This window comes from Thermobia domestica, chromosome 2 (genome assembly GCF_964235325.1).
Source record: "Thermobia domestica chromosome 2, izTheDome1.hap1.1, whole genome shotgun sequence".
NCBI lineage: Eukaryota > Metazoa > Arthropoda > Insecta > Zygentoma > Lepismatidae > Thermobia > Thermobia domestica.
In genome coordinates, this window is record NC_137455.1 from 35,949,792 (window position 1) to 35,964,124 (window position 14,333).

Consider the following 14,333-nt stretch of genomic DNA (forward strand, 5'->3'; position numbering starts at 1 on the left):
CTTTGATGCTTCTAAAAGTGCTAATGTATTGCCTTGTCCTCATTGCGGAAAGCATTATGTGAGTGCCAGAGGTTTATCTATACATATTGGTAAGAAACATCGGGTTGTGCGTGATGATGATGTTTGCTCTGATGTCACTTTTAATGCCTGCCTTCAGAGTAAAACTGCAAATGCTGCCGACACTAACAGCAGTATTAACACGAAAGATTTGACGATTTCTAACCTGGGCAAGATATTACTATCACTAAGGTGCTCGACACACATATTAAGACGTGTTCCAAGAGGTGCTCGTGTAACGGTGGCTGACGCACTCGCAGAGCTGTTAAACCATATAACAACTTCAAATGATGCAAAAGACTGGATCAACCTTTGCCTGTTTCCATTTGTTGCTTTAAGTGCTCCCAAACAATCAGATAAAGTTAAGAATCTAACTACTTGGGTGAAGCAGCGAGTTCGCCTCTGGTGTAATATTGGCCATGACGCCTTAACCTGGCCTTCAACTAAGATGAACAAACCTCGATTAAATCACAAATTTTCTAATTTGAAGGTTGTAGAGAATAAACTTGCCGATGGTGACATCCGTGGAGCAGCACGTCTTTTAATTTCTGATGATACGGTTGCGACTCCGGATACCTCTGTACTGGATACCCTGTTGGAAAAACATCCTGCCCTCCCTGGCAATTTCATTGCGCCGGATCTTCCTGATGGTCAACACACTTTTCAAGGAGTTTCGATTATGGAGGTTCAAAAAGCAATTAACTCCTTTCTGTCAGGCAGTGCGGGAAGTCTAGATGGGCTTCGTCCTTCAATTCTTAAAGACCGTCTTTCTTGTCAAATACTGGAATCGAAGGAAAAACTGCTAAAATCCTTATGTGATCTATTTAATTTAATCATTTCTGGAAAAGTACCAACGGAAGTTCGCCCACTGTTCTTCGGCGCCAAACTTACAGCGCTAAGAAAAAAGGATGGTGGTATTCGGCCCATAGCGGTTGGGAATGTTTGGCGCAGAATATCGGCAAAAATTGTATGCTTTAGAATACGAGAGCCAGTTAAGAACTTTTTATCCCCCCATCAGCTTGGTGTTTGTGTTCCTAATGGTGCCGAGGCAGCTGTTCACGTAGCCCGAGTTTATTTCTCTTCTACTCACAGTGCTACTAAGGCGATTGTAAAATTGGATTTTCGTAACGCATTTAATGAGCTTCGCCGGGATACTATGCTTGCCGCAGTGATGAATAATTTTCCTTCAATTTATCCATATGTTTATCAATGTTATGCTCAACCAAGTGATCTGTTTTTCAACGGAAACACTATTTCTTCTCAGAGAGGTGTACAACAAGGTGATCCCCTGGGCCCAGCACTTTTCGCTATAACCATTCACTCTTTAGTTAAATCACTGAATACCGAATTAAACATTTGGTACTTAGACGATGGAACAATTGGTGGTGACCCCGAGATAGTTCTTTCATCTTTAATAGAAATAAATAAGAAGACATCACTTCTTGGCTTGCGTCTTAACTTTTCTAAATGCGAGGTGGGTTGTCTTGGAACAGATGAAACCGCATTCGACGAAATCTTTAGAAGATTTAATGAGGCTGCACCAGGCATACGCCCTCTAACAATCCAGAATGCATGTCTTCTAGGTGCTGCTCTCACGTCGGAAGCACTCACTAACGTGCTATTGAATAAAATATCTACTTTAGAATTGTTCTTGTCTCGACTTCCCTCAATTTCAGCCCATTCAGCCTTTTTCCTTTTACGAGCATCTTTATCAATCCCTCGCCTAACCTATTTTTTACGATGCTTTCCATCTTGGCATGAGAGTTCTTTGCTGCAAAAATATGATACTGTCCTAAAAACTGGCCTTGAATCAATTCTGAACTGCTCCTTAAATGACAACTCTTGGATACAAGCATGTTTACCTGTTGGTTTGGGCGGTCTTGGTATTCGACGAGCTGCGGATATGGCGATTCCTACATTCTTAGCGTCATACCACGGATCTCTGCGTTTAATCGAAGCTCTCCTTCCACAGGGTTATTGTTTAGACCCAGATGGTTCAGTTCAAGAAGGTTCTAATAAGTGGGCAAACTTAGCAGATACAAGCCTTCCGGAGATTAACAAAAAGTGTTATCAGTCATCTTGGTATACACCAATTGCATGTCAATTACATAATCATTTGTTACAATCTGTTCTTGTTCCAGAAGATAAAGCCAGGCTTCTTGCTGCCTCGTCTCCCGAAGCGGGTGCATGGTTGATGGCGATACCTTCTCCGCCTTTAGGCCTTCATTTGTCAAATGAAAGCTTTCGAATTGCTGCAGCCTTACGTTTAGGCTTAGCAGTTTGTGAGCCTCATCGCTGTCCAGCTTGTGGGGATGAGGTTAACCAACGTGGCCTGCATGGCCTTTCATGCATGAAGAGCGCTGGTAGATTCGCCCGACATTCCTCGGTAAATGATATAATACTACGAGCCCTCAACACAGCTGGATTTCCTTCAATACGGGAACCTTCTGGTTGCTGTCGTTCGGATGGAAAGCGACCGGATGGGATGACACTGATTCCATGGATGAGAGGTAAATGTTTATTGTGGGACTTCACATGCGCTGATACATACGCTCATTCAAGTCTCCCTCCGTCAGTAATGAACGCTGGAGCTGTTGCTAATCGCAGAGAAGCTGAAAAGCAAAGAAAATACAACAACCTTCTCGAAAAGTTTGTTTTCACTTTAATCGCTATTGAAACAAGTGGTGCTTGGGGTGCAAGAAGTCTAGAATTCATTAGGGAGGTAGGAAGACGCATTTCTTGTGTTTCCGGCGAAGTTCGCTCCACATCCTATCTAATACAGCGCATATCCGTTTCTATCCAACGTGGTAACGTCTCGTCGGTCCTTGGCACTTTACCACCTGGCAAGGAACTGGATGAGGTGTTTATACTCTGAGAAGAATTGTCTTTGTAGAAGAACGTAATCAGAATCTAATTGCTTGATATTGTAAAGATTTTAAACATATTTGAGATGACAGGAAAAGGTTTTGTAGCTGCTGGTGCTAAATGTAATTTCCTGTTGGTTGGTGTATATGACGTCCTTATCCTCCCCCCCCCCCCTTTCTGAAAAGTAATTTTCTATTTACAATTTGTTTCCAAATATCTTATGTTAAAGGTCAGCATGTTAAAGGGAATATAGTCTGAGTGAAGCATGAACTGGTCAAAAATATCGACAAAAAATTTGTTTTGTTGTAATTAAGTAAAATCTTAGGTTTCTTTATCTTATCTTGTAACACACGAACTGTCTTATGCATAGCACTGAAAGTAATGAGTATTAAAGACTCTTGTTTCTTTAAAAATATTTTAATTATCCATATTTAATAAGCATTAAAATCGTAATTATTACAATTTTTAACGAAAATTATTTTATATTTTATGAAATTTTATATTTTTTATCTGTACTAATGAATTACATACGTAATAAAAGATTAAAAATTATTATTATTATTATTATGACTATCTTTTGTAGTTTAAATTAGTATGTCAAAATATTGTATATTTTTTCTTCTTTCTTCTTGGACAATATCTATGCAAGCACAGTATATTGTATTGTTAAAATTTACATCACCTTTTTTATATAAATTAATACTTTAAGTTATTTCTTGCTATCAAAAGAATTCAAAAATGGCTCAAAATGAACAAATTAAACACTTTTAAAATATGTGAAATTGTAAAAATATAGGAGCTTTGTTTCACCATGAATTGTTTTTTTTTTTATTTTTTAAGAGAAATTTACAGGTAAGTAGAGGGGTTAGCTATGGAAAGCCCAATTTCACCTCTTTTGGCCTAAGTAGTTTTGAACACAATCAAAATCCTAAACCAAGATCAGTATAAATTCATAAGATATTTTGTAGATGACACGTCAATTATATATAAAATGATTGAGACCTAACTTAGTAGTAAATAAACTCAATAAAACTTATCTTAACATAAAATTTATTACAGAACTAGGTCCAATAGCAGATTAGATTTTTTTTTAGATCTCCCTATTTCAGATCCAATAATAAATTTTCGACTATGATATTCAGAAAATCTACAAGTTGTAAAGCATTTTTTCACAGAAAATCATCACATACCAAAAAATAAACCTAACGTTTGGATCTTTTGTTTTTAGAACTTACAGACCGGTAATTTTACAACAAAAACTACAAGATAAATTGAAAATCATTTTGATGTAAGGACTGATAAACGGTTACAATCATACTATGTTAGAAAAATGGAATATTCAAACTCTCAGAATCCGTAATAACAAAATAGCTGGTCTCACTTTTAGGTTGCAAAAAATACCACGAATGAGTACCAATATTTCTATTAAATATCCGTTAAATTTTGAAAAAAAAATGTTGGGTAAGTACGAAAATTATTTTGTTGATAAATTTACTAATCCAAGAATGTATCAAGCAAATTGCGAATGTTCTGAATATTACATTGGAATAATAAAAGGAATAGAAAACAGAATTTAAGAATGTGAAAGACGCACGAAATATAGATGTGTCCGGACTCTCCAAACATTTTAATTTACATAGAAAGATTATTGGAGAGATTAAAAGATAAAATAGATCGTAGACTTCCATTGAAAGAACCGTGTATAGTCATTTTTCATCAGAACAAAAACCCAAACTTAAAGTTTCAATAAGGGAAGTTTGGATAGGTAGTGAGATTTCATTATTAATAATATTTTTTAATAATCAAATAGGAATCTTTAATAGCTTAATGTGTCGCATCTACATACGGTTAAAACAAAAGACGGAAGTACCTATGTTAGTAATTCTGTAAGTCGAGCACGTCCCTTAGGATTTCAGATTATGGTTTAGAAACAAATAACAAAATTTTCAAGATTTGGTTATTACTTAAAAATTCATCAAACTACAAAAAGATCTTTCAATTTATAAACAGAAGAAGAAGAAGAAGAAAAAGAAACATTGAGAAACCGTTACAGTGCTACTTCGTTATAGTTAGATAAGTATATTACTATATGATGTAACTTGTATTTTATAGTACTAGAGTAAGTTCAAGAAGTATGGGTACTGTCGCAAAAGGTGACCTGCCATTCACATGTAACCTACGGTCCATGAACCATGATCAAAACATGAGAAATTGATTCTTAAACAAGATGAAAATATAACATTATAAAAAAAATACGTTTTAAGAGTTTATACGTACTTTTTAATATACATCCACCACATTGGAAAACTGATCACCAACTGGTGACCTACCTCAGATATAGAGATCAAATAGGATATATTCAGTAGGAATGCATTTTTCCTCTACTCCCATATTCTTTATGCTGCGCACTAGCTTTACACGTTTACGTCTAACCACTTCCATCATTTCACCATCATACTTACTGCACCTGGTATATTATTTGCATTGTATGTTAAACCTTGGTCTCTCAGATACTACAACGCAGATTGCCCAGGTGCAATTATATGGTAGAATTCAGTTGCTATAATTTTTATGGCATTACCCTCAATTATCAAATGAATTACTTCCCTTTTACAGACACATTTCACTTGTTTCTTTTGCTGGAGGGTAAAGGCAAGCTGTGAGTCACCCTGATAAACTACGCCGAAAAGCAGTGGTTTGTACTCGTAACCAATGACAACCAGGGGTGCCCAGACGAGTTATCATGACGTGCAGAACGTCCTGAGTAATTTTGAGGACAAATATTTGAACTAATTTTATTTTCTGTCTAAAATTATTTTACAATTACATCTGAAACTAAAAATAACAGGGCATTGGAACCACCTCATATCATCTCTAAAGGATGTGATTATAACTATTTCACAGAAAATAAGTGTTTGATTTGCGGGGATGGTAAACTCATCACTTCCAACTGGGCAATTCTCAGAATTACTTCTTCTAATTTTTATGTGTTATGGCTTGCGGGGTAAGGAACATATGAACACTAATGACGAGAAAAACACTGATTAAACTGACAGGTAGCCAATACTTGATTTGGGAGGACATATCAGAAAAAATGAGGGGTACATCATGTGCGCTGATAACAAATACACTTTAGACCACTTATTGAAACAGATAAAGTCAGGTAGGTCGTTGCGAGACTATCGAAATGTGTACTCAACGAAGTTCAATATGCAATTAACTTTTAACATAGTTTTATAGTTAATTATAACAGAATCTACATAAAGTGCCAGTTAAAAGTGAGCAACGTTCCTACAAACTAGCACAAAATTACACAGAAGTTCATAAAAATTATCTGCCTAAGTTTATCACAACAATAACAATTTCAAAAGAAAAGGATTCTAGTGCAAAGAATTTACGTTATCATATTAACAAAATAGTGCAAAAGGAAATTCTGACAGAAGTAAGATGTATTGTCAGTGATTTGCCCTATCTGCTAAGATGTCAAGTAACACTGAAATACTAGTTGATTAAATATTAAACTCAGTAAATATTTATATACTGACTCAGTAAATTAATACGCTTACAAATTATAGATTTTACTATAATTAAAGAGTGCGGCCGAATGAGGGTCTGTATAGCATTTTACCTCATACTGCAATGTGTAGAAAGTAAAGTTCTTAATGGTTATTTAACGACATTTCTGCATCGATGCAAACTTCACCCGCAAAGGAGAGCGTATCCTATGTGAGGAAGAAGTCATGAAAGACTTGTTTCTGAGAGATCTGATAAGCATGGAACTACTACAATGGTTGTTTGTATAAGTAACAGCAAGTACTTGAGGAAGAAGTCATGAAAGACTTGTTTAAGAGATTTGATAAGAGTGGAACTACTACAATGATTGTTCGTATAAGTAAAAGCAAGTATTGTGTGGTGTATGTTTACATCAAAGCCTTGAAAACTGGTATATCCAGAGCCGTAGCTAGAGATTTCGGCGCCCGGGGCGAAGTAGAACCGGGCGCTTTTTTAACATATAAGAGGAGCAGCTTTTATTATTATACTACGCTGAATTTTTATCAAGCTGCTTGGACAGACCATTGCAACATCCATAAACAATCATTAGGTATTCTTTTACAAATAACAGCTGTTTTCAAGAGGTTTATTTTGGACTTTTTGTGAAACTTGACTTTGGTTTCGTACTTTGGTTGTATACAAACCCACTTCAAGAAAGTTATGGAAATTTACAACTTTTGTTACTATCGGTAAGAAATGAAATTTCAATACATTAGAAACTATGTGCTTCTAAAATCTTCGAAATGCGTAACAGCATTGATTTCCACTAATTAATTGTAAACTTTTGTAATTTTATTCTGTAGTGATCACACAAATAGCATTTTAATTTCGATTCTTTTACGGTAAAATATATTTTGTGAAATGTAACGGAATTCAGAAGAAGCCTTCTTTGCGGATTTCTCATTATTGATCGATGGAGGTGAAAAATATTTAATGCTTGTATTTAAAATTCAAAATATAGTTTGGCTACTACATATGTTTGAAATTTTAGAAATTACTTAATTTTTTTAATGAATGAATGTTCTGAATTTAAGGTTACTTATTATTAATTAACATATTAAAAATACCCTAATATGCACACATAATATATATATATATATATATATATATATATATATATATATATATATATAGCCGCGGATCCAGGATATGATCAAGGGAGGGGTTAAACCATAATTTGCCGCTTTATCCAGTGTGATTGAAGCCCATTTTAGCTTGGATCCGCGCCTATATATATGTAAAAATATGACACAACTAGATACGTACGCACAAAAATTATCCTGGCGATACAAGTATATAGCTGTGGAGAAATGATCCCAATAAGTTCATTCAAATTGGAAGCATTGCATACGTCAATGGAATAAAAAAACACTAGTAGTGATCCGTCTTTGTAAAAGACGAAATTCGTTAAGTTCTGACCTTTGCTGCTTGGGTCAGACCTATCCGTACGCAAAACTGCTTGAAGTTCGAAAATATTATTATTCTGCTAGTTTACCTTTATTTTTAATATTCCCGCGCAAACAACAGCTCGCGGTGTGTCTCTTCACTCCTCTCATTTACATACCTTCATTCTCACCATCGTTATTAATCTGACTGGGTAGAAAAGCGTGATTAATTAAGCAAATTCATCACCATCAAAACGCTAAACACGTGTTTCGTACTTTTGACCGTTCCTGGTTTTGAAAACGCTCCTACGTACTCTATACGTCATTACTTGGCACCTTGTATATCACATTCATTAACGAATCATCAGTAATAAATAAAAACTTGTGACTCTTATTAAAGGTACGTTTGGTTGCGAGCGATGTGAGCAAGACATGTTTTAACAAATCTACAAGCTTTTTGCAAATCGTCAATATTGATTTAATAGGACGCCAATTCTTTTTCGGTGCGACGCGGCATTTACTCAATTCCACACTATTCCTTTCTTCTTGCTCGTTCGACGCCCCCTTGCTGTCAGCGCCCAGGGCGACCGCCCCTCTAGCTACGGCTCTGACAATATCAGCTATTACTTAAGACGATTGAGTTTTTTCTTAACATTTGTTACTGTGTATCCGGATAGAGCAACAACGTAAAACAAGAATTTACATATCCACTTGTCTGGCGCCCTATTTGTTAAAGGTTTCCTGAGTTTTACAGTATTAAATTAAATCGTGCAAGTTAGTAACATACATTCTTATTAGACCATTGTCTTCAACTATTAGATAAATGTTTAATTCTATTTTTTTTTATTTATTTAGTTATTTTTTACATACCCATGTTTTGGGATATAGCGCTGTACTCATCTAGGGTTGCAATCCAACTTGGGTACTTAGTGGTTGATTTCTCTGTTTCTTTCTTTAACATTTCCTCTACTTTGATACAAATCCAATACACAAGTGTTGAAACAATAAACACAAATGGATCTGGTAGTACCTGTCGCACACCATCGTCTGTTTTAATTGACTCCAGACTTAAAAATCCAACATGTCGTAATATTTTAGCCACAATAGCACCTACAAAATCGAAACGAAAACTTTATTAAATAGCATTTCCATACAGGCTTCGAGATTTTATTTTGGTAACAGTTTAAAGATGGGAGGCTAACACTGGCCAAAAACAGGATGATTTACAGATGTGAATTGATAGTAGTGATTGTCAATTGATGTTTGGGTAAACTGTGATAAAAATTTAAACTAATTTAGCGCTAGATTACCGAATTGTAAACAAAAGAAAGTGAAAGCAGTTATGACCGTTTGTTAGTTATGCCGAGCTCTTGTGTATCATGCGACATTTCTATCTTAAAAACTTTATAGTAAGTTAGGCAAGGTTCTAGAACACAGGTCTTCCTTCCTATTGAGCTGTAATAAAGACAGAGAACAACGTGCCCTGCGGAGCTCTAACCCTCCTTCATTCGGTGACGCTCGTTCGGCAATAGTATGTGAATTAAATATTAAACTTTAGTACAGAAAGGAACCAACCTAGCCACTAACCTATATGGGGGAACCTGTGTTGTAGAACCTTCCCAGTGACTTATGTGGGAAAATAAAGTGAACTGTTGAATTTTCTGGAAAGACACTTGTTACTGAAGCTATTCTAATCTAATTTATGAACCATAAGACGACAGAATGTGAGTAGAAAATCGTAAGAATCGTACGCAATTTTTTGAAGGCAATAGGGGACCTGTACAAACCGTAAAGTTAAGTGGAAAGTTGTTGTAGCTGAACAAAACATAACCTAATTTATCCTACTCTAACCCAACCTAACCTAATTTAGCGTATTAAAACATAAAACTACGAAATGTGAGTAGAAAATTGCAAAAAAAAAAAAAAAAAAAAAAAAAAGTAGATGAAAAAGCTGGCCTCCCATCGCTAAACAGAGGTCTTAATTTTCAGATCGAAATATTTTATTTATTTTGTTCAGGTGAAGAAAGAAAGAGAAAAGAAGTTGAATCTTTCATTCACTGAACTGTAATAATTTTGCATTCGATCAATGACGCATTAAAATGAAAGTTATAAAGTGTTATTGGAGTAAGTACGGACATGAATTCATGACACGGACCTATTTCATGAAGGAAAACACATGGTACTAAGGAAGTTTACTGTTCACAATAAACCATACACGATATGAAAGATACAATTACATCTTTAGATTCCTAAGCTCACGTTGGTATTACGATGTTCAGCCTGGCCCCTTTTTTCCATTTGAAATTTCGAACTTGTATTCAAGTTGACGGTGATGGTTAATTATGTACTAGTTGCAGCCCCATGTACCCTTAATGTATTTCATATTTTCCTCTCAAGTTTCAAAATAAAAGAATACTGAAGACTTTTGGCTCATCCTCTATGTATTTTTTTTTGTTGCTACATAGATCTATTTATACAGGGTGTTTCGAAATAACACCGTCAACGTTTGGGAGGTGATTCCTGACACAAGATAAAACAAAAAGTATACACCAACCTAGGTACTATGTATGATCTACCGTAGTCGGGTCAAGACTTCACTTAGGAATTAGTATGTGACTTATCCAAATATCCATGTTTCAGAATCCTGTGGTACATTCGCAACAATTTTTATATAGGGAGTTTGGCTATGGACATATAATTTGAAGTATTCACAAACTACCTCTATAAAAATTGTAGCGGAAGTACCGCAGGATTCTGAAACATGGATATTTGGATAGGGCACATACTAGTTGTTATTTGATGTCCTGACTCGACTACGGTAGGTCCCATAGTATTGCAGCTATGGACCTTTAAATTTCAGTTTTTCATGTTTCGGCAGCCTAAAACTCCGAAATGACGGATTTCTGCACTCAGGATGGTCTATACTTTTTGTCTTATCTTGGCAGTAGCGTAGCCAGGATGTGTGTTTGGGGGGGCAAGTGCTGTTATAGGTACATATAGAAAAATTACAAACAAAAAAAAAACATATCAACATAAAAATATATAAAAAATTACAAACATCAAAGTACCAAAGTACATTGTCGGAACTCTTTGGGGGGGCCGGCCCCTCTTGCCCCCCTTCCCTACGCCACTGATGTCAGGAATCATATCCCAAACGTTGTTGGTGTTGTTTTGAAACACCCTGTATATAATTTGCTTGTATTTTCAATTATCAGTTAAATATTTTGTATTGATTCAACTAAAGTTAAACTGCTACCCAGTCACCTTATTACGAAGAATTTTTAAAATGAAGTTGTTCTTACTGTTATTAGGGAACTCAATTAAGCACTCGTTACTCATATATTACAGGTACCAGAATTCGAGTCGATTACACCTCAAATAGCTTTTCACAATTATGTTACTAAAACTGAAACTTACACTTGGTGAGAGCATGCCTATAACGAGGTATTACAATCAGCACAACTTGAAATGTTATTTGAGCCAGTACATTCAAAAAGCTTGTTATTGCAATTATCTTTAAAAATCTTCCAGTACATCCTGAAAAGAGGTTATAAAATCAGCAATTTAGCAATGTTGCAATAATGATCTATTCATACATCAATACAAATAGTAATTTATTATTGTTAAAAAAATCTTATTGTGAGAGACACGATTTTGTGGTGGCATGCGAATAAACGAAATGTATCAGTTTTGTGCGAAAATGTTGTGTACCAAATAATTATATATTTTTTTCACTATTTGTCAGGTCATATAACGCTCGCGATTAAACGTGAAATTTTGTCGAATTAGCGAAATTTGCAACAAGTCTCGATATTCCACGAAATTTACGCAAAAATGACAGTTTTTCGATGCTTTTACGATTCATTAACAATTACTAGCAATGTGATGAAAATTCTCCATTTTTGAGAAAATAAACCACCATGAATTTTTTGAAATTTTACATGCAGTTACAAAATGAGCTCCAAACGGTAGCTCTATTGGTGAAGTGAATAGTGTGGAAGAAGTGTTGCGGGGTATGTTAGATGAGCATTCAGAAATCGCTGGAAAGTATCTCCAACTAATGCACATATCGGTTTCGAATGTTGATGTGGAGAGGGCTCTCTCTTCTTACAATGACATACCGATGGAAGAAGAAAGTTACCATCAGAAAACATTGAAACAATGCTTCCGTGTTATTTGCATAAGTAAACAGTGAACACTAACGTTATTTTTTTCTATTAATGTCCTCTGTGTGTGTTTATATTCAATGAGGATGCTCAGTGTTATTTTTTAAAAACTCAAATATGGTTTAATACATGAGCCCATGTCATGATGATTTATGAGTGGAAATTAATATGAAATAAAAGGTAACGATTTTATTCCGCTATACACATTTTTATAACGAAATTACGAATTCTTATTTAACACAAAATCGTGTGTCTACTTATTGTTAATTATTGATGAGATTAAAAACAAAATTGAAGCAAGATATATAAATAGAAATTACTGAATAGATAAATATTAAAATCCCTAACAACATATTACCGATATATTGGATGTTGTTTCTAAACAGTAGGATATGTTTTCTATTGATGGTAATTTTCGGCATTTTTGTAAGCCATTAGTAGGATTGGGTGGGGATTTATTAACGTTTCGGGCTAATTACAATACTCAAAATATTAAAGGAGTTTTCACAATTAATTACAATTGATTAATAGCACAATTCATGCTTTCTAAATGTGGTGTAGAAAAAGTGGGCAACGTCTTAGGTGGCCAACTTAGGCGGAGACCAATTGTCTCTTGAAATAAGGAGTTAACCTCTACCTGAGACAATGGCCTCGTCGGAGGGCGGATGATCGGGTATAAGTCAGGGCATCTTCTTGTTCTTGGGAGGGAAAAAATGCCCTAAAGGACGGATGAATCACAAGGTGGTCAACGACATGGAGATGTCCAAAGAAAATGGAATACTATATTATTTTTACCAGGAGGGATGAAAGAGAATAAACATAATGATGGTTCTTCCTGAGGTATAATATTCCGTAGCTAAAATGGTCCCCCATTCTGATGTCTGGGTAGGGACTACTTCAGGTAGAATCATCAACGGAGAAAGTTATTATAACTTTCATTTCAGCATATACAAACTTGGAACTACGAACTCTACGACGTGCGAGTAAACTTGAAAATTTAAATTTGGAAATGGATAAAATGAACACAATGGGTTTGAGTGAAATGGGATGATCCTAAAAAGGTGAAATAAGTTCGAGAGTAATTTTCGCCGTCCGCTGCAAAAATATAATTGCATTGCCTGGTAAATGGCGATATTCCATCGGAAATTTGAGTCGAATCAATTTTGAGTTTAACGTGTCGACATGTTGGTAAGCCTCTTCTGATATGAACGCCTGTGTGTCTGATTTTCTGGACATTCTGTATAAGTTTTAGGGCATGATGTTGACAACATGTAGGCAGCTTCAAGGAAGCGAAGAAGTACTTTTGCTGATCACATGTAGATCTGTGACTTAGTGTGGAAAGAAAAAATGTTGAGATTGCAATTTTGTTCGTTGAATGAAATTGTAATTATGCAGCTGATTTGAAATAGAGATAGTTGTGAACTAAGTGTGAACATAAGCAACTTGTTTCAAGGTGTTTAAAGGTAGGTGCTTTCTTATTTGTTTCTTCTATGTTCCGCGCTCTCTTTTTTTAAATAGATATTGTCCTTAAAGAGTGAGTTTTTAGTGACTGAAATTTTGATCTTCCTTTATCTGTTTACAAGACAAGATTACATGTCACGTGTTGTTAAACAAAATGAATTTTTCATCTGCAGAGAGCATTTTCCTTTTCTTTACGCTATCTCTTCCATACTTTTTCTATTTTTATTTATTTATTTATTTATTTATTATTTTTTATTTTTATTTATTTATTTATTTATTTATTTATTTATTTATTTTTTTTTTTTGTTATGATCGTGTACTTTCTTGAAAAGCTTTCAGACGGTCGACTGAAATGTTCTGGATTGTATTCTTAAAGGAATCTGGCACTTGCCAAGGATGTTGTAAAATATAGGATGTGTCCATAGAACAAAATCGTGAAGCCATACGTCACAGCTTCGCCACACCTACTCTGTCCACTCCGCACCAATAAGATCGCAATGTTTCGAGCCAACAATCTTGGCGGAAACGAGAGTAGCCAATCAGACATGGCGACTCAGACGATGCACGGTTGTTTTTTGGCATCATTGAGTTCATATGATGAAGATACGTATGGGCAGGTCCTCTATTTTATAACATCCTTGGCACTTGCACTCTATTTAAGTTCGGGTTTAATTTAGCAATTAAAATTGTTGGTCCATAATAAATTTTAGACCACGCTTACGCTATTCCTTTTCTGTGGAAAGGAAAGTAAATAAACACTTTGTCAGAAGGTTGAAAGTTTTTCTGCATGTGTCTTTTATCAAAGAATTGGTTCTTGTGTTTATGCGCTTGTAAGAGATCTTGTCTC

General features: G+C 35.2%; 1 protein-coding gene across 1 annotated transcript in view; it reads right to left on the reverse strand.

Annotated features, from left to right (window-relative positions):
* LOC145679668 (piezo-type mechanosensitive ion channel component 2-like) overlaps nucleotides 1-14,333 on the reverse strand; it is a 50,921-nt gene that overhangs the window by 17,312 nt on the left and 19,276 nt on the right. The window contains exons 4-5 of the mRNA XM_081750244.1: nucleotides 11,277-11,396; nucleotides 8,730-8,969 (exon numbers count right to left, since the gene is read on the reverse strand). Of these exons, the coding sequence (XP_081606370.1) occupies nucleotides 8,730-8,969; nucleotides 11,277-11,396 (360 nt within the window). The remainder of the gene's footprint in view (nucleotides 1-8,729; nucleotides 8,970-11,276; nucleotides 11,397-14,333) is intronic.